The sequence below is a fragment of the Neoarius graeffei genome, chromosome 15 (assembly GCF_027579695.1).
Source record: "Neoarius graeffei isolate fNeoGra1 chromosome 15, fNeoGra1.pri, whole genome shotgun sequence".
NCBI lineage: Eukaryota > Metazoa > Chordata > Actinopteri > Siluriformes > Ariidae > Neoarius > Neoarius graeffei.
Window position 1 is genome coordinate 51337610 of NC_083583.1, and position 24618 is coordinate 51362227.

The 24618-nt window shown below is 42.0% G+C and overlaps 1 protein-coding gene across 1 annotated transcript in view; it reads left to right on the forward strand.

Annotated features, from left to right (window-relative positions):
- The window catches only part of ttll7 (tubulin tyrosine ligase-like family, member 7), a 184839-nt gene that overhangs the window by 35448 nt on the left and 124773 nt on the right, over positions 1-24618 (forward strand). Inside the window, exons 2-3 of the mRNA XM_060941574.1 lie at positions 7134-7445; positions 16140-16268. Coding sequence (XP_060797557.1) covers positions 7421-7445; positions 16140-16268 — 154 coding nt within the window. The 5' untranslated portion in view covers positions 7134-7420. The remainder of the gene's footprint in view (positions 1-7133; positions 7446-16139; positions 16269-24618) is intronic.

Below are 24618 nucleotides of genomic sequence, written 5' to 3' on the forward strand. Positions count from 1 at the left end.
GAAACACCCATTCAGTCATGTCCCGCCCTCCCGCCCCAGTTGAAGACAGCTGACAAATCAGAAACACCCATTCAGTCATGTCCCGCCCTCCCGCCCCAGTTGAAGACAGCTGACAAAGCGAAAACTAAAAAAAAAAAATCTTGACCGACCACCGAGCCTCATTAGCCAGTTAACCTATGAGTTTAAACAGGGATGCAAACGGCGCGCCTTTTGGCGGACGCCGCCTTTTTCACGGCTGAATCGTGCCAATCCGATTTTTTTTTTTTTAGGGGGGGGCGCTGGAGTGTCTGAATAATTTCATCAGAGTAAATTCTGTATTAAAATTACTAAATAAGCAAATGCCGTTACGGTCCATGAAACATAAGAAGTATGAGAAGAAAACAGTAAATCAGAAAGCTGCACACATTTGCGCAGCTTCCGCAAAAACGTGTGCAGCTTTCTGATTTACTGTTTTCTTCTCATACTTCATATGTTTCTTGGACCGTAACGGCATTTGCTTATTTAGTAATTTTAATACAGAATTTACTCTGATGAAATTATTCAGACACTCCAGCGCCCCCCCCTAAAAAAAAAAAAATCGGATTGGCACGATTCAGCCGTGAAAAAGGCGGCGTCCGCCAAAAGGCGCGCCATTTGCATCCCTGTTTAAACTCATAGGTTAACTGGCTAATGAGGCTCGGTGGTCGGTCAAGATTTTTTTTTTTAGTTTTCGCCATCCCTAGTGTTGGACTAACGTTACTGCTTGACTGCCCCATTTTAGTTAACAGGCTACTGATGATAAGCTTCTTCATCGCTCAGCAAGCCCTGCCCACTATCAACAGGGCAAATAACATGAGAGAGGGTTAACACTAGCTAGTTCATCACTCAGCAAGCCTCGCTATCAACAGGGCAATAACCATAGCGTGCCACTTCCTTCTCCGTTTGTAGTCTTGCCAAATGACGATTGACGTTTGAGGTCGTCCCCGTTGTCTCCTCGATAGTTCTTCTATATATGGAACACACAACAGTGCATTTTTTTTTTTTTTTTTCCCCCACTGCACGAGAAGTCTGTATAAGCAAAGCAGACAATCCTAGGGGCTTCTCTCCAGGCATTTTAGCGCCATTAACGTTAGCTTGTTCCTGAACCGGTGACTGTGCATTCTCTTGCACAAAATTAGTATAAAAAATTAATATAGAGATAAATATCTTAACCCAAATTATCATGGCACGTTACAAAAAATAAAGAAAAAAAAATCAGAGTCCTCGTCTCCAATTTACGAGTCTGAGTCCTCAGTGCTCAAGTCCAAGTCAAGTCACAAGTCGGACCCAAGTCCGAGTTGTGGGTTCAAGCCTGCTAACATGTTCCAAATAACAGCTGGACTGCTGCTTTTTAAACTTGACTATATGGATTCTCTTGTCTTGCTTTTAAATAGTGTGTGCTCGACTGTATTGCTAAGTTGTTTATGTTATTATAGATAAGGCCATCCTTAAAAAAAATCTGTTTGCTGTCCACCGGGTGAGCAAAAAAAATTCAGTCGGGAGGGAGGGATTTTTTTATTATTATTATTTTTTTATTATATATGGATGGATAAGAAATCACAATGCTGTGTTTGCCTTTTCTTTCAGTACTTTTTTATTACAAACGCAGACACATTTAATAAAATATGACAGTTTAATCAACTGAAACTTGTACAAAAACTTTAAGTTAGCATTTTAAATGCTGACTGCAACATTTGCAAAACTTTTACAGAGGTACTTAAAATGTCCGACACACGGACTTTTTGTAGTTCTAAATCGAGCGTTAGGCCTAGTTCGGATGAAATTACACTATTAAAATGATCACTGAATGATTTGTTTTTCTGAATCTTTACTATTTTGTTCGCTAGAATACCATTTTGCGATTTCACACTTAAGCAAATGTTTGAAAACTCCGGATCTCCTTCCTTCATGGTGGCTGCCATTTTTTTGTGCCGCATGGCGCATGCGCAGAGCTGATTCAGTTCAGAGTGCGCGCGCTCTCGGCGGAGGCAGTAGTGTGTCGGAGGGAACAGAAGCAGAGATGACGCTTATTTTGTCTCCGGTAAACCAGTCTTCTCTCGTTCAGTTACGTGCTGGCATCAAAAGACACCGTTGGTTGTAAATGAACCCAAACTGAGTGGTTGGAGTGTATTTTCATACACAAATGGAGAAATGTTCGCTGAGTGTGTAATTGTGTAGCCCCACTGCAGACCGTTGCCGTTGTTAATTCATAGCATGCTCAGTTGCGTGAATGTGTCATGCACCGAAAATAAGAGATTTACAAGCCAGGAACGCCTCATGATGCAATACGCAAGAAAAGAAAGAAGATTTACTGCCATTTTACTTTGTATTTGAGTAAAGTGAATAAATAAATGGTCTGTGGAAAATACATTTAATCCTGGGAACTGCGTGCACAGGAGTTTTTGTGTCCCCCCCCCCCCCCCCCCCCCCCCCGGTTGGCTACTTATTTGTTATGGCTGGCTAGTATGAGCCTTAGTGGAAAGCCCTGGGAATCGATTTTAGATTTACGAACCCGAAAAAAAAAGTCGTAAAACCGGCGTTAAAAAAAAAAAAAATTCACCCGCACAAACGGCACTCACCCGGCCGGTGGACCGGAAACAGAACGTTTTTAATAATGGCCTAATTAAGTCTTTTAAATAAGACATTATATATATTTATTTTTTGGTTATATAAATCTGGTTGTGGCTGTGAAAGCTAATTCTAGACGCATAATGTGACATCCATACAAGTGTCTGTCTGTCATCATGACTAACATGACGTCCTAAGATCATTGACACGACTGCTTTGTTTTCATTGTGAACAGGACGCCGGTTGTGCAGTGGCTGTGTAACGGGGTTTACTTCTACATTGCGCTCTTTGTGGATCACTTACTATGTGCCCTGTGTGATTCTTTTGTCTGTCTACAGCAGAACAAGAGGAACTGACTCTCAGAGAAACAATGACGTTCGAGCAGTTCTTGGTTTAAAATTAAAAAAAAAAACCTCTTCTGTCTGGCATTTTGTTGGATTAGTTCTGGAACTAAAGTGTCTGATATTAATGTGTGTGAGATTTATTTATTTATTTAGCCACTTAGTCATTTAATAATATCACTAATGAAGTCAAAGTAGTAAAGTCCCTCCTGTGCCAGGACCTGGTCTTCCCAGGCAGGCTTCTGTCCTAGTACTAACAGGCCCTTAAGGCACATTGGGCGGCGCCAATCTCTGTTTCTATAGCCCTCGGCCTCTTGCCTATTACTTAGCTAGGGTTACGGTGGGGGGGCTGGTCCTCTGGTAAGAAGTAGTAGTACTTAAAATGGGAAGTTCAAAATAAAGGAGATCTAGATGGTCATATAACTCGCTAAGTAGGAAGTCCTGAAGCCCTATTTGAACTTTTGCCATATCACATAATTCTTTTTAATCGATCAGGCACAGACACAGCACTGTAGAGTGCACAGTATTGAATATCTGTCAGGTAGGCCTGGGTTCCTCTAGAAAGCTTTTTATGCTGAATGTGAATTGCCTGAGAGGAATGCAGGGTGTGTGTGTGTGTGTATTTACTGCTTCAGATGGGTTAAAATGCAGAAGAGGAATTTCACGGTGTTTTGAATGAACATGTGACAATAAAGGCGGCTTCTTAATTCACCCACAAATGTATTTATTCCACTTGAAAAGTGTTTGGCAAACCAACTACTGCATTTGGGACACGACAACATCCTGAACTATTTAGTATTTGTGACTTCTAAATACACCGGAGATGCTAAAGGCAGACAAAAGTACAGATGCCTACTGATATTTCGAGGCAGGTTTCATGCCGGAATGTTATGTGAAATTCCCTATAAAGAAAAATGCCTCATTATGACAAAGATAAGCTCAAACGTGGACTTATAATAGTAATAAACAAGCCAGGGATATCCTAGAGCGAGGATATTTTATGGTGTTTAGCTGAGTCTACATTATCAGTACATAACAAACATGCTGCTAGTCGAGCCAGGTATTAGGTCTAATAAAATGTATTGCTTCCAAAGCCCACATCCAGATATACGTTTTAACACTGGAGCGAGCCTTCATGCTAACCTGATATAAAATGTTCTCCACACACAGGAATGTTTTGTTGACATCCCGTTTAACTACAGCTGACCATTTTTCTCGTCTTTCTGGGTTCATTGGGAAGCGGTGAAAAGTTAAACCAGTCTTCTCTCCACATCTGTTATTACATCCAAAAGCACTTTTTTTTTTTAAGATGTAACTCCTGCAGGTTTATCTGTAGATGCTTACTTACAATCGCTCGTGTACACTTGTGCCAGTTGTCGTCCAATACAGAGCTTGCCCGGCAACATGGCCACACAAACAAATCTGCAGTTGTGAGGTCATGTGAAAGTCCTCCATAGGATGACTCTGTATGCTGTAGCAAAGCAATACAATTCCCCTTTATTGGAACTGAGGGGCCAAAACCTATAACAGTGACCCTGTGCATAGAGCTAGATCCATGAAGACATGGTTTGCCAAGACTGGCGTGTCCTGCACAGAGCCCTGACATCACCCCTACTGAACAACGTTGGGATGAACTGAAACCTAACTGCACCCCTGGCCTCTTCACCCGACATCAGGGCCTAATCTTACTAATGCTCTTGTGGATGAATGAAAACAAATCCCCATGGCCATGCTCCAAAATCTAGTAAATCCTTCCCAGAAGAGTGGCGGTAATTGTAAGAGCAAGGGGCACTAAATCTGGAATAGGATATTCAAAAATGAATGTGATGGGCAGGTATCCAAATTTTGGTCATTTTAGTGTCTACTTACCTCTGTTAGAATGTTCTCAGTAGCAGTTTTTATGCCTCCGCCACCGTAAGGTGCAGGAGGCATTATATTTTCGGGTTGTCCGTCCGTCCATGCGTGCGTCCGTCCCGAAACTTTGTGAACACGATATCTGAAAGGCTAATGAAAGGAATTTCACCAAACTTTCACCATTTGTGCGCTTTGGGACAAACATGAACTGATTAGGTTTTGAGATCAAAAGGTCTAAGGTCACGGTCAGTGCGTTTACATGCACATCCAAATCAAGCTACTGTTGGTAATTGAGCTAAGGGTCCCAGCAGGGGTGCCAGAGAAATCCAATCCTACATGCACACAAGTAAATCGAGCTATTGTGTGAGGTACATTGTGCACCCGAGCCACAGGTGGCGCTACACGCCCCATCGTGTTGGTACACTTCCGGTTGTCGTCATGAAGAAGAGCTATTCAAGAGTATAAACAAAGTTATCAGTTCCGTGTTCGTTTGTTCTCCTTGTTCCTCCTGACCTCTTCTGCTGCTCGCTACTACTACTACTGTTGTCATGCCAACCGAGGCTGTTGTGTTTCGTGCTTGTGGTCTCGTCACTCGTCACTTCCGGAAGGGGCAGTGCTGAAGTAAGTAGCCCGATAGGGTTTACATGCACTAAGTAGCTCGGCTACAATCGCATAATCTAGGTCGCGTAGCTCGATTACGAGAAATCCAGTTCGGTTCGATTTCAGCCGAGCTAAGGTGTTTCCATGGCATTTAGAACTTCGATTTCAGTCGAGCTACGGCAGAAATTCGATTTTCTCTGTGTGCATGTAAACGCACTGAGTGAGGTCAAATGTCTGTCCGAAAACCTTGTGAACACAATATCTCCAAGGCTGATGCAAGTAATTTCACCAGGTCAAGATTACTGTGAGGTCAAATGTCCATCCCCATATCACAACTTGATAAGGCGTGTAGTCTCCCGGGCGGAGGCATCCTCATCGACGCTGTTGGTGTCGAGTTCTATCTAGTTTTTTTTTTTTCCTTTTAGTATTGGACCTGAACTTCACTTTTTGTCTCTGCCAATATATAAATATTCTTTAACCTCCTAAAGGCCTCTGCATGCTTGTGCGACACGGCTTTCGCAGACAGCTTTTCGCAGACAGTTGTAATTTATTGTTGAGCGGGGATAATAGGCGTGCGCGATGTTATTCACCGGCACAACGCAAGGGGGCGCGAAGTCGCGAGGAGTAGTTGGTGGGTGTGGTTAGTGGAGTGTTTATCCTCCGGTTACTTATAATGACTAGAACTGGAGTCGTATAGATGTACGTACTTCCTCACTTCCTCGATCAACCGCTCTTCGTGCTGCTCCATCTTCGCTCGTGTTTTTAAAAATGGCGGTCGTGAAAACAAAACAAACCGGGAAAGTAGGGAAGCGGAAGTGCGTGTACAGCGGATGTAGAGTGGACCAATCAGAGCCCTCTTGTCTGCGAGGCTTCTGCGGTGGTCACAATTTTTGGGAGGTGCGCGCAGAGCATCTGCGAAGGTGGGGGGGCTACGCAGACACTGTCTGCGACACCGTCTGCGAGGACTGGGTTGTCAGCATAAATTGGCCTTAAGGCCCAAGCTGTTTTTTTTACATGCATTTTTTATTTCTCTTTGCTATTTGGGCTTATTAGAACCTGATTAGAATAAAAACTAAGCATCATCTTTTGATAAGATGTACTTTTAGAGAAAAAAGTATGTCCACATATGTGGATTCTTGTTCCGAATTTCTATAAAGTGCTGTCCACGCATGTGACCGCTAAGCCCTAGGAGGTTAATACTTTTGAAAAAAGGGAAAGAATCTGTAAAACATGACTTGCACAAAATCTCATTTATCTCCTTTATTTTGTAATCCGTGTGTTGAGCTTTTCCAGTCAGCTGTATGTGTACTTCCCAAATGAACCACAAGAGGTCAGGGTTGACCAGGGAAAGCATCTCCCACAGCGACTTGTTCAGATTCACAAAAATCAAGCAATCAGAAGTAGCCAATCAAGTCAAAAGACACAAAACAACAACTTGTCATCCAAGACGTTATGATGTATGACACTGATTGCGATGCTAAATGGTAAAAAGAAAAGATAAGGCAGAAGCTGTTAATTAGACTGCTGCATTAATGTTTTATCAGATTGACAGAAGACAGAAAGTTGTCATCTGCTCTTAACAACTGCTGGGTCCTCACTCAGAATGTCAGAGGGCGATCAGCCAAGCGAAACCGCTCATGCCAGGTTGATTGATATGTTTTAGGACAGTTTGAGCAGTGCATTTGCCACCTCCAGCCCAAAGCCTCTGTCTTTCACTCTCTCTGACTTCTTTTTTTAACTCTCTCTCAACAGGCAACTTGTCCATTCATGTATCCATCCACCTAAATGTGCTTTGGTTACATTTTTTGGGAGAAGACGCCCCCTTCCCTTCTTCCTCCCCCCTTCCCTGTCGTCCCTATTATTCCGAAAGAAAGAACCGGATCCAGGAGGGAAAGCGAAGGCCGATGAACGGGCAGCCTGCTGCTCACAGCACCACACAGACAGGAGAGGAAAAGTAGATCTGTCGAAGATTGCACCAGGCTGTGCTGGCAAGTCTGAGAGGCCTGGCGGAGGAAACGTCTGATCCACCCATCCCTGACATGCCATCACTCCCTAACGATGGAGGTGAATTTCTGAATATAAGAAACTCTTTACATATGTTGCCTGCCTAGCGATTTGAGCTTACTAGTTATTTCTAGGCAGCGTCAAATCATTTGAATGTATTAGTTTATGATGTGGATGTGTGAAACTCGATTTTTGTTTGTGATGTAAAGAAATTATTGGGTTTGACATCCTTTTTTTTTTTTAAACTTTTATTTTTTCCAAACAGTAAAAACAGATATAGACATACAAAAACGCAGGAGGGTTAAACACTACTTTGTGACGTAAAGAAGCCATTTTGTCCATCTTACAGCATACAGCTCTGTTTTGACTCTAATGCTGTGTTCACACTTGTACCGGTACGATAGTGGTATAACTGTAACGATACAAAGTATACCGGTACAATTTAATGCATCTGTCCACACTAGCGAGAAATGTTTGCGGTTTCCTTTCACGGTAGTTGAAATGCGCGTGCGCGAAATGTTTCCGTGGTTACCGAGTAACTTCCTTCCGAGAATATGGCGGATGAAACGACGTGTGTGTGTTTTTTGTTGTCAACGTACAGTTTGTATTTCTGGTGGCCATTTATTCAGTCGAATCGTGTAAAACGCGCGAGGCCGTTGAGAAGGAAACAAAGAAAACGAATCTCCCTTTCTTCCCCCTCACTTTCTCTCCCTCTTTCCTTCTCTTCCCCTCCTTTTCTCTCCCTTTTCCCCTCTTCCTCCTTTCTTCCTCCCTCTTTCCCCCTCCCTCCTCCCCCTCTCCCTTTCTCCCCCCTTTCTTTGCTCCATGTAGCTTCACGGTCGTTTCGTTTTCACATGCGCATTATATTTGTATCGATACAGAGCCGCTTCATCTGTCCACACTACAGTGAAGCGCTACAGTACCGATACTGTACCGGTACGAAACCCATACATGTGGGTTTCGTACCGCTACAGTACCGGTATAGTTGCTAGTGTGGACAGGTGTTGCGGTACAAAATCCCTAGTGTGGACAGGGTATTAGACTGTAGGTCATTTGTTCCATTGATCAAATTTCTTCTACAATGTCCAGCCAGTGGTTCAGTCCAGGTGGGTCAGCTCTCAGCCAGCTCCTTGTAATGGCTTTCTTAGCTGCAAGTGATAGGATCTTGAACAGGTACATGTCTTCTTTACCTATTACATCAACTGGTATCAGTCCGAGATATATACACCGAGGATCATTAGGAATATTATATCCAAAAATTTCACCCATGACTCTTAAAACTCCCTCCCAAAATGACTGTATTTTCATACATGATCAAAATATATGAGAATGGTTGGCATTCAGTTGCCCACAATTTCTCCAGCAGAATTGTTGTTGGCCTAATTGTTTATTTTAAATTTTTGGTGTCATAAAAAAAACGTGTTAAATTTTTCCAATCGAACTCCCTCCATTATTTTTTTATTTTTATTTTTTTTAAGAGCTTGTTGAAGTATGTGGAGTCTTAAATATGGACTGCCAATCACTCCCAGACAACTCAATGTTGAATTCTTTTTCCCATTTCACTTTTATATACTCTGTATTTCTTCCCTGTTGCTTCAATAAACCCTTGTACAGTTTAGAGACGATTCTTAAGGGAGTTCGCTTGAACTCACCTGTTAACACTTCAATCACATCATTCCCTTCTAATGAGATTTCCTTTTTAATTTCTGTCTCATAAAAGTGTCTCAATTGAAGGTATCTGTATAAATCTTACGGAAGCCGCGAGAGGCCCTTCATATAATCTTTTTTTTTTTTTATTCACCTTGTTATCCCGAGATAACGACATAATTATTTCAGGATCTCGAGAAAACAACACAACTAATTCGAGATCTCGAGAAAACAAAACAATTATTCTGTGATCTCGAAAAAACAAAACAATTATTTCATGATCTCGAGAAAACAGCTGAGATTTCTAGCAGAGCTGCGCCCCCCTGTGGCTCAGACAACGAAGACTTAGAAATTGGCGGACATGTTTTAATTATTAATAATTTTGAAATTATCCCTTATTAAAAGACTTGATGCAGTCTCTCCCTGTGTCAACCCCTGATCAAAATATTGCCTTATTAGGTGATCGATTATTCCAGACATTCTAATGACCAAAGTTGCGTCTATACAGAATGAGAAACAGCCCCAAAGTCGCATATCACAAGTCTCTTGGCGCACCTGAATGAACCATTTCTCAGCTGTTTACTCGAGATCTCGGAATAACGGTTTTGTTTTCTCAAGCTCTCGAATTAGTTGTGGTGTTTTCTCGAGATCCTGAATTAATTATGTCGTTATCTCGGGATAACAAGGTGAATTAAAAAAAAAAAAAAAGGATTATATGAAGGGCCTCTCTCGGCTTCCGTAAAATGTCCGTTTTCCAGTCCAAACTCATTTTTAAATTGTCTAAATGATTTAAAATATTGCTTATCTACCAGTGTACACGTAGCTGTTATTCCTTTGTCTCTCCACTTTTGGAGGGTTTGACATCCTTGCATATGTGCAGTAACAGTTTGATCCTATATGCACATACAGTACATCACTTTACATATAACTGTACAAAACATTACAGAAACCTACAGTAAAGTGTCCTCACTGTGACTGGATCAGAGTAATACAGTTTTATCTTATATAGGCACGAGCGTTTTATTGGGAAATACGCCACTTGTATTTTTCATATGAACTACAGCCGAGACACGGAGAACCAAAACCGTGACATAAATCTCTGTGTCACTTGTGAGGATATCGATGAATTGTTTTGATAAATTTGGGTACTTTGTACAATAAAAAGTAAATCACGCGTTGGCTTGAAGATATGAAGTTTATCTTCTTGTCTTGAAAAACTCGCATTTTTCATCCAAACTACATCACGGATCTGAGTGACTTGTTTAAATCATTCCACAAAATCGAGTCGTACATGAGCTGATAGCAGCTATAAGCCATGTATGACGAGATTGAGGGCCCGTTTACACGAGGACGCTGTCGGGTAAAAACGACTAAATATTTTATCGGAAGTGCCTTTCGTCTACACGGGGACGGCGTTTCCGAGGCTGAAAAACGGAAAAAATTGAAAACGCCTTCCAGAGTGGATAAGTTAAAAACAGCCCCCGTTGCATATCTGTCTAAACTACCCAATACGCGAAACTCTGCTCGGATCTGCTCACGTCGGGTACGCGTTTACGTCATACATATGTCATATACTGTACATGCCAGCCCGGGAAGTAAGAAAGTAAGTAAAAAAGTAAGAGCATGTCTGATTACATCGATCTAACGGACCTTCAAGCTGCTCTGGCAGCTTTAATAAACGTCCAGGAGTCCTTCGAACATTTATACCGAATCTGCACATATACCGTTAATGAACAGAGGCGGGTATTGAGGTATTTCACCCACGTGACCAAGTCATGTGATGCTGCCATTTTGGACGTCACGGCTCGAATCAGTTTGAACGCGAGGAAGGCGACAAACGAAAAACATAAAAGAAAAAGGAGCGAGATGCAGAAAACACCTTCACTATCCAGCGACGTAGGGCATTTACAGGGCGAGCAGAGGGAGAGGTATTTGCAAAAATTGAGGTTAGCAGGCTTAGAGAACGACGTTTACCTGCTTCCACCAGGATTGTTCACTGACGTACGGAAGTACACGAAGCCCTCGTCTTTACCTGACTTCGGCCCACATGATCTGTATACCTATGTCGTTAAAAACCCATCGCCATACACAGGTATTGATCTGAAAGCGTATAAGAGTTTGGATGCCGGGGGCGTCGTGGCTCAGGTGGTTAAGGCGCCATACCATGAATGCGGGCGACCCGGGTTCGATTCCAGCCCGAGGTCATTTCCCGATCCCTTCCCGTCTCTCTCTCTCCCGCTCATTTCCTGTCTCTACACTGTCCTATCCAATAAAGGTGCAAAAAGCCCAAAAAAATATCTTTAAAAAAAAAAAAAAAGAGTTTGGATGCCTACAAATATTTTGTGTCAGGCTGGGTCACATGCCCACATCAGCGGGTCGTCCCTGGAGCCGGTGGTCGCCATCTTATTACAGCTAAGGTTTGTTCACATTTTCATTTACTTTCGGTCCTCAGGATAAACAAAATGTTATTAAATGTCATTGAAATAACTTCTTAGTCTGTTGAGACATGGCCCGTTATAAATTTGCTGTTACCAGGCAATGACCAAGAACTGTATTATTAGGGTCAGTGTCTGTGTTGTAGCAGTGTACTAGCAGCTAGCTGTTAGCACTAGCTAATGTCAACAACATCGTAGCTGGTATGTTACTGTAGCAATGTTTACGTTCAGTCATTTGGATGACTGTTAAAACCTTTCAGTCTCAAGTTTTTCCTTTACTGGATTTACTAGTTTACTGAGCTAGCGCGCTCGGGCAAGCTGGGAGCGAGCGCGCTAGCTCAGTAAACTAGTAAATCCAGTAAAGGAAAAACTTGAGACTGAAAGGTTTTAACAGTCATCCAAATGACTGAACGTAAACATTGCTACAGTAACATACCAGCTACTGTTGTTGACATTAGCTAGCTTGACGTTCAAAATGGCGGACACCGAGACGTCACGTGACCCTGTGACGTCAGGTGAAATACCTCAATAGTATGCTCTTACTTTTTTACTTACTTTCTTACTTACCATAGCCAGAGTAGTCAAAGTTTTCGCGGCGCAGGTGTGCAGATCAGACAAGACGGAAGACGTCGCGCATGCGTGCAGACATAGCGGAGGTCTTTCACAGCACCACCTAGCCGCCTGGCATGCACATCCAATTGAATTCCACACATTTATGCGTCACTGTATAGACGCAGATTTCCTCCTTGAAAACGGTCGTGTAGACGCGGAAAAAAGTGAGAACGAAAACGGACTTTTGCGTTTTTGTTTCAGACCGTCCCCGTGTAAAGTGGGCCTGAGTGGAATAACTGTTTTATTCTATCCACAGTCACTGGATTTTGAGAAACGGTGCATTATTATTTTTTGCAAATTCAATAAATAAAATCTTGTATACAAAACGTCCAACCAAATAATTTCCGCTTAGGATGTAAACAAACTGACGTAATGACGGTAGCAATTTGTGAAAAATGCTGCTATAATAATAATTCTTGAAAAATAAAAAAAGATATGTTCTTACCATCAAATATTTTGCTGCTTTATTTATTTATTTTTGGATTTGTTGGGGTTTTGTTTTCGAGTAGAGGTTTTTATTTCGTCCTTGGTTGGTTCAGCAACATGAGCCGCCATTTTGTTTTTCTCTATTCACGGTACCGGTATATGAGCTGATATCCTTATAGCCAATCAGAGCGCTCTATTGCTTATATCTAGTGAATGTGGATAGAATATTTCCAGATATTTCATTCACCCTGATGTCACTCCCAGTGTTTTCCTGCTGGCTAGACACGTGTTGGCAAAATGGCGAACCGGTTCAAAATTAACATGCTTTTTGATTTAACTTGCATCTTTTTTGTGGATGTGTCCATATAATATAAAGAACATTTACACGGTGGCACGAAAATATGTTTATCTTCTCAAGCTGAAAAATATATCACTTGTTCACGTCACTCAGTTGTGATCTATACATTCACCACTTGAAGATGAACTTCATATCTTCGCACCAAGGTGTAATATCCTCTGTATTACACAAAGTATGTGCTCATACATATCTGATAATTAGGTTTGTCCCAGTTATGAAATTTTAGTTAATTGTAAAATAAACCAATTGTAGAAACATTGAAAGTAATGATTTAATTGCGTCTTTTGTTGACTGTAGGCCACTCTTGGAACAGCTATTTGTCACCATTGAACATGTACATCAAATTAAATTGCATAATCAAAGATGAAATGCATAAATTGGACGAGATCACAAAATAAACAGCATGATATTGCAAAGAAAATTTAACAATGTACAGATGAGGCGAAAAGTTCACATGCAGCTAGGTTAAAGACATCCAAGCTCAGTGTTTGTACAGCTCCACACACTTCACGTTAACATATTTCAGTTAGTTATGGCAGAGATTTATTTCAACTTTTATTTCCTATGGACCCTTTTCACGTGACGTCACGACAAACGCGGCCGCCATTTTGGACATGTACTACCAGTAGTTTACCACAGCCAACATTGAGGAACGGCAGCAAAGAAAGTGTTTATTTTCAGCAAGACTTCCATCCTGCCACTATATTGTTGTGCACCTGGATGTAGTAACCATCAACAAACAAGGCAAGGGTTATCATTTTATCGGATCCCAGTAGATGCTGACCAACGGAGAAGATGGATAGCGGCATACCAACGCTTGTGTAGTGACCACTTTGTTGGCGGTAAGACGAATAAAATTAGCCAGAAAAGGCATTACATTGCTGTTAACATTCCATTCTAGTTTACTGTAATTATGACCTGGCAGCTATTTACACCGGATCCGGTGTAAATAGCTGCCGGAGCCAACGTCCGAGCTAGCGCTGGCTCCGGCCGGCCGCGAGCTAGCGCTGGCTCCGGAACCTCGGACGTTGGCTCCGGCAGCTATTTACACTGGATCCGGTGTAAATAGCTGCCAGATCATAATTACAGTAAACTAGTAAATACAGTTTTCTGCATCTCGTTCCTTTTTCTTTTATGTTTCTCGCATTCAAACCGATTCGAGCCGAAGTCCACTACATGTCCAAAATGGCGGTCGCTGTTACGAAGGTCACGTGACTGAAAAGGGTCTATATTAGATTTTCAGTGGGTCAGAGTTTGACCAGTCCTCCTGACCGATCTGGTGCACCTCAGTCAGGTTTGAGGGTTTCCTTGCTCAGACATGCTTTTTCAGTTCAGTCCACAACTTTTCTCTGGGATTCAGGTCAGGACTTGCGGTGGCCGCTCCAATACTTTCACTTTGTTGTCTTTTAAGCCATTTTGTTAAACCTTGCAGGTCTGCTTATGATCACTGTCCTGCTAGAAGACCAGCTGCGACCAGGTTTTAGTTTTCTTGTTATGCCATCTATTTTCAGTCCTTTTCCCAGCAGAACACCCCCACAACATGATGCTGCCACCCCCGTGCTGCACAACTAGGATGGTGTTCTTCAGATTAAAAGCCTCATGCTTTTTCCTCCATACATAGTGCTGATCATTATGGCTAAACAGTTGCATTTTTGCTTCATCTGACCAGAGACTATTCCTCCAAAGGCTGATGATCACCTGCCAACTTCTTGCCAGTCATCTTCCTTGGATGACAGTCTTTCAGACTATGGCAATGTAAGACTCTCTTAATGGTTGGATGTCTATATTTGGTACCGGTATCTCTAACTCCTGCACCTGTTCCTTTGTTGTTGTCTTGGGGTTCTGTTGAACCTTTCAAGCTGAAGTTCGTTCATCCTTGGGAGTTAATTGGTGTTTTTTTTTTTTTTTAAATCCCCCCGCTGGCGGAAAGGCCTGAAGGGGGATTATGTTGTGGACGGACGGACGGAAATTGCCATCCCAGGAAAGGCGCTCACCTTCTGAAATCAACTCCTCCTTTCAATTTTTGGAGGAATTTCACGAAACTTGGCAGGATTCTTTGTTATATGTCGGTACTATGCATATTGTAATTTCGTTAAATTGGATCACGTTTTACCAGAGTTACGGCCCTTGATTAACAAAATTATACTTTGACAATTTCATGAGAGTGTGTTTTCCTTCTGAAATCAACTCCTCTCACAATTTTTGGAGGAATTTCACGAAACTTGGCAAAAGGCATTGTTATATGTCGGTAGTACGCATATTATTTTGTTCAATTCGGTCGCATTTTATCAGAGTTACGGCCCTTGATTAACAACCTTGTACGTTCACAATTTCATGAAGGTGTGCTCGCCTTCTGACATCAACTCCTCTCACAATTTTTGGACAAATTTCTCGACGCTTGGCAAAAGGCCTCGTTATATGACAGTAATACGCATATTGCGATTTAATTTCGTTTGTGAAAATTTTACCAGAGTTTTGACCCTTAATTAAATAACTTGTACTTTGGCAATTTCCTGAGGGTGTACGTTCTTCTGAAATCAACTCCTCTCACAGTTTGTGGAGGAATTTCACCAAACTTGGCAGAAGGCTTTGTTATATGACAGTTATATGCAGATTGAAATTTCGCTTAATTTGGGCAAATTTTACCAGAGTTAAGCCCTTGATTATTAACAAACTTGTACTTTGGCAGTTTCATCAAGGTGTGCTTGCTTTCTGAAATCAACTTCCCTCACAATTTTATTATCCCTTGCTGGCTGAAAGGCCCGAAGGGGTATTATGTTGTGGCGATGTCTGTCCCAGGAAGAGTACTCACATTCTGAAATCAACTCCTCTCACAATTTTTGGAAGAATTTCAAGCAGCTTGGCAGGATTCTTTGTTCTATGTCAGTAATACGCATATTGGAATTTCGTTCAATTCACAAGCATTTTACCAGAGTTATGGCATAGTTGCTAGTGGGGGATATTGTGCTCTCGGAGCATTCTTGTTTTTTTTTTTTTTCCCAGCTAATCTGGCCACAGGCCAGGCCGGATGAGCTTACGCGATCACGTGTTGTCCATCCATGATTAACAAAAATCGCTGCTTGTTATCTGTGAGACATTTTAGCAATATATTTGCATCAAAACATTGGATGTGCGTAGACTGCCTTATGGTTAATAGTAAACGTTTCAGTGAATATTCATTGTGACAGGCCGAATAACGGCTCCTGTCAGTAAGTGAGCTGTGTGCATGTGTAAAGAATGAAACGTATCGCTAATGTTCTCACTGGATTTTCATAGATGATCAGAAGTCGTCCCCCGTGAACTTGCCATCTGCACTGTCCAATCAGAATGGTGTCAAGAGAAAAGTGAAGAAGAAGAAGAAGGGCATCATCACTGCCAACGTGGCAGGAACGAAATATGAGATTGGTAAGAAATCCAAGCCAGCACCATTGAAATGCTGTGAATTCATTCCTGTGGATCACACATTTCAACGTGAGTTACTTGATCAAAAAGATAAAACGGTTGCTAATGAACTCATTTACATGATGAACAGATGTACAGTATTTTTTCTTTTTCACAACTCCCCCCCTCCCTGTCTCCCAACATGGCTATCGCTGGCCTGCACATACAAAATGTGGTCTGATGACATTACAGCCAACTCGCAGAATGACCGTCTATTTTTAAACACGTACCACTCCTTTCAAATTTAAAAAATGAAAAATGACTTAATCTTTGTTACAGCTTCTGAGATGTTTATGCAGCTCTAAATAGTGTAACGTTTTTTAAAATGATACCATTCTGTACATTTACTACTTGTGTTTTTTTTTTACACTCTTTCAAGCAAATGAGGCTGAACCAAACTGGGGCATTAATTAGGACCAAGCTTGAGTTAGTTATTATCATACCATGTCGCATTAGTGTCCTTCTCACAGGCCTTACTATGGCTCTTTGCTTAAACACGCTACAGGCAAAACAAACAAATTTACCCATCAGCATTCTCACATCTCTAAACATAGCTCTAATTGAACTTTTAAGTGCTCTCGTCTAATGGTAATGACGAGCTTTATCAGCTAAATAAGGGTTATATTTCAGAGATCAAGTTACAACCAGGTTGAAGAACTAACACTTCTGAGCTTGAAGTGACATTTGAGCTGTTATAACCAATTGGGAATGAAGCAAGGAAGTTATCACACAACATTAGATGCAACAGATTTTAATGGACTGTAGAAATAAGTAAAATCCTGCTTCATTAGAGGATGTTCATTTTACTTTAGTGGCTTACTAATGAATAGTCATTGGTATAATGTACAAATCTGTACCTATTTGAAATGTTCAGCTATCCTTTGGAATTAAACACATTAGAGTTTGTTCATTTATCTGTTTAAAAGAGGCATTTCTGGAGGCCGTATACCACTTAGTGCACTGCTGCTGAATACAGTTTTCATCCAAGTCGATTTTATTTGTATAGCAATTTTAGCAGTGGACGTTCCGAAGGCGCTAAAGAAGGCAAACAGTAGGTATTGGTCTCTCTGTGGGCGTGGATATGTGGATGACACCTGGGTAAAAATCAAAACCCATGAGGTGGAAGCCTTCACAGAGCACATCAATGCGGTGGATATCAACATCAAGTTTACTTGGGAGGACATCAGTGGAAACAACCTAGCCTAGGTGGTCTGAAGGCCAATTTATGCTGACAACCCAGTCCTCGCAGATGGCGTCGCAGATAGCGTCTGCGTAGCCCCCCCACCTTCGCAGACGCTCTGCGCGCACCTCCCAAAAATTGTGACCACCGCAGAAGCGTCGCAGACAAGAGGGCTCTGATTGGTCCACTCTACATCCACTGTACACGCACTTCCGCTTCCCTACTTTCCCGGTTTGGTTTGTTTTTTCACGACCGCCATTTTTAAAAACACGAGCGAAGATGGAGCAGCACGAAGAGCGGTTGATCGAGGAAGTACGTACATCTATACGACTCCAGTTCTAGTCATTATAAGTAACCGGAGGATAAACACTCCACTAACCACACCCACCAACTACTCCTAGCGATTTCGCGACTTCGCGCCCCCTTGCGTTGTGGCGGTGAATAACATCGCGCACGCCTATTACTCCCCGCTCAACGATAAATTACAACTGTCTGCGAAAAGCTATCTGCGAAAGCCTTGTCGCAAGAGCATGCAGAGGCCTTGAGACCCAACTTATCAGCCACATACAATGCAGTCCTTGGCACACTTCCCAGAAAACTGAATACACATCCACACCAAGATTCCGCTGACCTCAGTGACTCGCATGATGGCAGAGAGAGCCAGCGACCCACAGAGCACCCTAACGGCCCTCTAGGCTGCTAACACCATTCACACTCAGCCTCCAGTGACCCTAACACCTATAGGATGACTGAGAGGGTCAACAACCCATGTGACCTCAATGACTCTCCTTAGGGTTGCTTTTGGTCCACTAGAAGATAAATATCTGGAACTCCCCACTAGTCAGACAGAACTGAAGAAGCCTTTTGGATGAGAGGTGAAACGTCTTCAAGAATTTCAAGCAAATCCAGTTACCTTCTTTAGCACCTACGGTTTACGATGACCTGGATGACTGAGAACCTTCACAGACAAACAATAGGCATTGTTGCAAAGCAGCTTTAAAGAAAATATATAAATTTTAAACACATGAATTTGTCCCTAATGAGTAAAAGCCTCTGCATGCTCTTGCGACAAGGCTTTCGCAGATGGCTTTTCGCAGACAGTTGTAAATTATCGTTGAGCGGGGAGTAATAGGCGTGTGCGATGTTATTCACCGCCACAACGCAAGGGGGCGCGAAGTCGCTAGGAGTAGTTGGTGGGTGTGGTTAGTGGAGTGTTTATCCTCCGGTTACTTATAATGACTAGAACTGGAGTCGTATAGATGTACGTACTTCCTCACTTCCTCGATCAACCGCTCTTCGTGCTGCTCCATCTTCGCTCGTGTTTTTAAAAATGGCGGTCGTGAAAACAAACCAAACCGGGAAAGTAGGGAAGCGGAAGTGCGTGTACAGCGGATGTAGAGTGGACCAATCGGAGCCCTCTTGTCTGCGACGCTGTCTGCGAGGCTTCTGCGGTGGTCACAATTTTTGGGAGGTGCGCGCAGAGCGTCTGCGAAGGTGGGGGGGCTACGCAGACGCCATCTGCGACACCATCTGCGAGGACTGCATTGTCAGCATAAATTGGCCTTAAGCCTGAGGTGACTGTCGCGAGGAAAAACTCCCTGACCCAACATGAGGAAGAAACCTTGAGAGGAACCAGACACAAAAGGGAACCCATCCTTCTTTGGGTGATAACAGATAGCGTGATTTATAAATAACTTGCTTCTATAAGCGTGTCCTATATGGTCAAAAAGTGCAATTGTGTAACCAGGATATTTATTACAGTTTTGACATGAAGTCTATTTTGTTGAAGTTATCAGCTGTTCATTGATGGAGACTTGAGTGCAAAACTGTTCATGACAACTGCAGTCCTAAGCCATTGTAGGCAAAAATTTTTGTTTTAATTGTCCAAAGCCACCTTCTAAGTATATCTTTAGGCTGTTTTTATATGGGGCCCATCCTCCTCAGGAGTGAAGCGATGAGAACTCCAGCCAGAAGTAGGGCATCAGGATGGATCAGGCAGGTCCAGAGAGCAGGAGACATCACCATCACTGGTATCTCAGGAGTGGCATGTCGAAAGATGTAGACCCCTTGCACTGATGTCACATTTACATTAGTAAACGTCGTTACTGTAGACCTGGGGAACAAACGAAATTTGTTTATGTACTTTTCACACACTGAAGCCAAGTGAAGATGTCTGGCATCTGTTGTTGTTGTCCGAAGAAAACTACAGCTAAAAAAGCTCTACTACCGGATTACTTGGATAATCTTAGTCAGAAAGACGCGAAGGATAGCTATACGTGGAAATTAGTGTTTATTGGCAGTTATGATCCGTACAAAATTCCTCAAAATGACCTGGAGATTGACGGTGCAGATTTGAGGCCTAGCATTAGCTACATGTTGGAATATACCTTTTTGTCCCTGAAGAGTCCCAACATGGAAGAACAGTTTAAAAAAAAAAAAAACTACAAAAGCAAGAAAACCTGTGTGAAGAATAAGCTTTTGGGAACAGAATGCTGCGAAAGCCAGAGCATTTACTCTCAAAGGATTCCTACCTGAACCGTGGGCTAGATGGTATTCCCGGCCCTCCATGTCTCAACAACCCCAAGGACATCTAATTACAGAGCTATCTGCACTCTATCATTTATACATTGATGCTTATTATTGTTAAAGCAATATCTGAAGTGTTATTATTTGTAAAATAATATCTTGCTCTAGACTTTCAGACAATGTTGTAAGATTTTATTTTAATTTTGTCTAATAGTCGATGGTACAATAATTACAAACGCGAACAGAATTAGCACATTCTAGTTGTTACTCTAGTCAGATAGTAACTATAATCACCCTTGTAATAATAATTTTGATAAACAGTTAATGTTCAGTTCCCTCTTCATTTATTCTCTATTCAAAAGGTCTTACTGAGTCACACAGGTTAAGTGTGTAACGGACAATAATAATTTTATCCAAAATAGTTTTCCCTGCCTTAGTCGATTTTTATTTCTATTTCACATGCATGCAGCTGGTGTAAAGTTCAGTGTGTTTGCGTAGAACACTCTTGAACTGGAGGTTCATTACTACACTCTGGCTCCATGGTGACGTTTTACACAGGACCGGGTTCCTCTGATAACAGAAACAAAGCTCCAGCGCTCTCTGCTCTTAATCTTTTTCTGTTCTTTCAGGATACACTACCGCTCAAAAGTTTGGGGTCACTTTGAAATGTCCTTATTTTTGAAAGAAAAGCACTGTTCTTTTCAATGAAGATCACTTTAAACTAATCAGAAATCCACTCTATACATTGCTAATGTGGTAAATGACTATTCTAGCTGCAAATGTCTGGTTTTTGGTGCAATATCTCCATAGGTGTATAGAGGCCCATTTCCAGCAACTCTCACTCCAGTGTTCTAATGGTACAATGTGTTTGCTCATTGCCTCAGAAGGCTAATGGATGATTAGAAAACCCTTGTACAATCATGTTAGCACAGCTGAAAACAGTTGAGCTCTTTAGAGAAGCTATAAAACTGACCTTCCTTTGAGCAGATTGAGTTTCTGGAGCATCACATTTGTGGGGTCGATTAAATGCTCAAAATGGCCAGAAAAATGTCTTGACTATATTTTCTATTCATTTGACGACTTATGGTGGTAAATAAAAGTGTGACTTTTCATGGAAAACACTAAATTGTCTGGGTGACCCCAAACTTTTGAATGGTAGTGTATATATCATGCATGTCGCTCCTTGTGGCTTTTTTTTTTTAAACTGCGTTATGTCCGAGTTGTTTGAAACCCATCTGGGTTTTCCATGTAGAATAAGGAAGCTGCTTCACCTGTAAGAAAATCAAACACTTTCATGAAGAAGCTAACATGAATGCAAGCAGAAAAAATAAAATGAGAGAGATATTTTTTTACTCAAATATTTTTATTGAATTTTACATGTATCACATATACAGTACATACGTGCTCATACATTGTAAATTTTTCAGAGTAATTTAACATAAGCATCCCTCCCCTCCCACTAGCCACACCTACAAACCATGATTCCTGAGGAGTATTATTCCTGGAGTGTTGTAGGGAACTGCTGGAAGTCAAGTATTGAGTCGCAAGATAAATAATAAGAATAAAAGTAAAATAAGTAAATAAACACACAAATGGGACGAATAGATAAAAAATAAAGGTAAATAATTAGGAGGTGGCAAATTTAGACAATGACTGATAGACACTGTAACTGAGAAAAAAAAGGAAAGGAAAGAGGGGCGGATATCTCAATCCAACTTAAAGGAGTACGCCACCTCCAAGTGAAATTGAGTCAGTTCCTGCAGTCCCTAGAGTTGGATGAGTGAGCCAAAGCGTTTTGTAGCCGACCCAGCCATTGTCCTGATCTGGAAACGTCCCAGTTAGCTTTAGGTTAGCGTAGTCGCTGTAATCCGGCGTGTCCAGCTAGCATTGTCGTTGCAAAAGTGAATCAAATAACTCAAGATTTTTTATAATTATTTCTCATGACCTGTACATTCACATCGAGTACACACATCAATGCAAATTAACACGAAGGGATTTACTAGACCAATTTATATCTGGAACTATTTTCGGCCACAGCACAGGCAAAGCACCGCTGCAGGCGCAAAGACACCACGCAGCACCTGAAAACCCTGGTTTCCCTGGTAACACTGGTGTATTGACGGAAGTTGTGGTGCTGCATGGTGTCTTTGCGCCTGCAGCGGTGCTTTGCCTGTGCTGTGGCCGAAAATAGTTCCAGATATAAATTGGTCTAGTAAATCCCTTCGTGTTAATTTGCATTGATGTGTGTACTCGATGTGAATGTACAGGTCATGAGAAATAATTATAAAAAATCTTGAGTTATTTGATTCACTTTTGCAACGACAATGCTAGCTGGACACGCCAGATTACAGCGACTACGCTAACCTAAAGCTAACCGGGACGTTTCCAGATCAGGACAATGGCTGGGTCGGCTACAAAACGCTTTGGCTCACTCATCCAACTCTAGGGACTGCAGGGACTGACTCAATTTCACTTGGGGGTGGCGTACTCCTTTAAGGTTCTCAAAGTATTTCAGGAAAGGTCCCCATACCTTCTGGAACTTCTTGCTCGAGTCACAAACTGAATAGCGGATCTTTTCGAGGTCTAGACAGGACACGATGTCACTTAACCACTGTGCGTGTATGGGCGGGGCAGCATCCCTCCACCTTAATAGAATCGCACGCCTAGCCAAAAGCGAGGCATAGGACAGCGTGCGGCTTTTGGTTGGAGTGAGGCGCGTGCCATCTTCACCAGTGGTGCCGAAAAGGGCAATCAGTGGACTGGGTTCTAGCTCAAGATTAAGAATAAGGGACAAGGTTTGGAAAACATATCTCTCCAGTATCTTTCCAGGCTTGGACAAGTCCAAAACATGTGAATAAGTGAGGCCTCACCTCTCTTACTTTTATCACATAAAGGATCAATGTCTGAGTACATATGAGATAGTTTGGCTTTAGATATACGAGCCCTGTGCACCACCTTAAACTGTAACAGGCAGTGACGTGCACAGAGAGATGTATTTACCAGCCTGAGAATGGAATCCCATACATCGTTTGACAGTTGAAAGTTTAAATCCTGCTCCCAAGCAGTTTTAATTTTGTCCAGAGGAGCCTGTTTTATGCCAAATCAGTTTGTCATAAATGACCGATATTAACCCGTTGCGCGATGGATGTAGACCAAGTAACATGTCGGCGGTGGTCGCAGTAGTTGCCCCAGGGAAACTAGCTGTCTGAGAATGGAGAAAGTGTCTTGCCTGCAGGTATCTGAAAAAATGAGTGTTTGGCAGACTAAACTTTTCAGACAGTTGTGCGAATGATGCAAAGCTATTACCAATGAAAAGATCTTTAAATTTCTCTATACCCCCCCCCCCCCCCCCATGCCACTCTTGGAATGCAGAATCAGATAGAGAGGGTTGAAAGAAAGGGTTGGACAGAATAGGACTAAGGAGAGAGAAATCATGTAAACCGAAATGCTTCCTGAACTGAGCCCACACCCTCATTGTGTGCCAAACCGTCGGACTATCAGTCCATTTACCTGGGGGGAGAGGGAGCGGCGACCCAAGCAGAGCCAAAATGGAAACATTTCGGACCGAACTCAACTCCATCCTCACCCATGTCGGACAGTCCGCTCGATCGAGAAAGTGCGACCAGAAAGTAATGCAGCGTATATTAGCAGCCCAGTAGTAAAGACGGAAATTAGGCAGTGCCATACCGCCATCTTTTTTGGATTTTTGAAGATGGACTTTATTTAGTCTAGGGCGCTTGCCCCTCCATATATAGGCTGCTATGATTGAGTCCAATGAGTCAAAGAAAGATTTGGGAATAAAGATTGGTATAGATTGAAAGAGATATAAAAATTTAGGGAGGATGTTCATTTTAAGAGTTGATCCGGCCCACCAGGGATGTAGACAGTGGTGACCAGTGCATCAAGCGCTCTTTCACATGATTTAGTAGAGTATAAAAACGTTCTTTAAAGAGACACTTATGTATGATGTCCAATGTACTTTAAAGACTATAAAAACAATTTTCTTGTCATCCACTTCTCCATTCATCTACCCGCTTGTGCTGTGCCCGAATGTTTTTGTGACGTATGATCACGTGACAGCGGCTCTTCCGGTTGCAAAAAATGCATATCGGAAGTCGAGCAGAAATGCCATATAATCATCACGAATATAACGATTTTGCTGAATTTAATAGATGATTTTGTATTTGTTGATGCAATTAATTCATATTTTTAATGGAAAGAAACTGATATAGCGTGCATTTATGTTTCATGTCCCATATCCTTTAACTCTAACAAGTGGACATCGCCTACCGGATCCGTATTTAATTAAAGAGTGGACGGACGATGTTAGTAAGTTCCCTGGTATACAATGGCCAGATATATACTCGTACCTTATTGACAAGACTTGAGTGTACACCCACGAAAAACTTCGTGCCTACAAGTCTTTAGACGCATATGATTATGTCATGTGCGGGCATGTACAACTTGATTAACAATGGGACATTCATATTCATTTTGTTTTAATCAAATTATGCCAGTGATGTGATGGCAATGTGGCTTTAGCTACAACAGCAAATCCCAACACTAAGCAGCAATTTGCAGGAGGTAATGGCATGAAAGGAATGATAG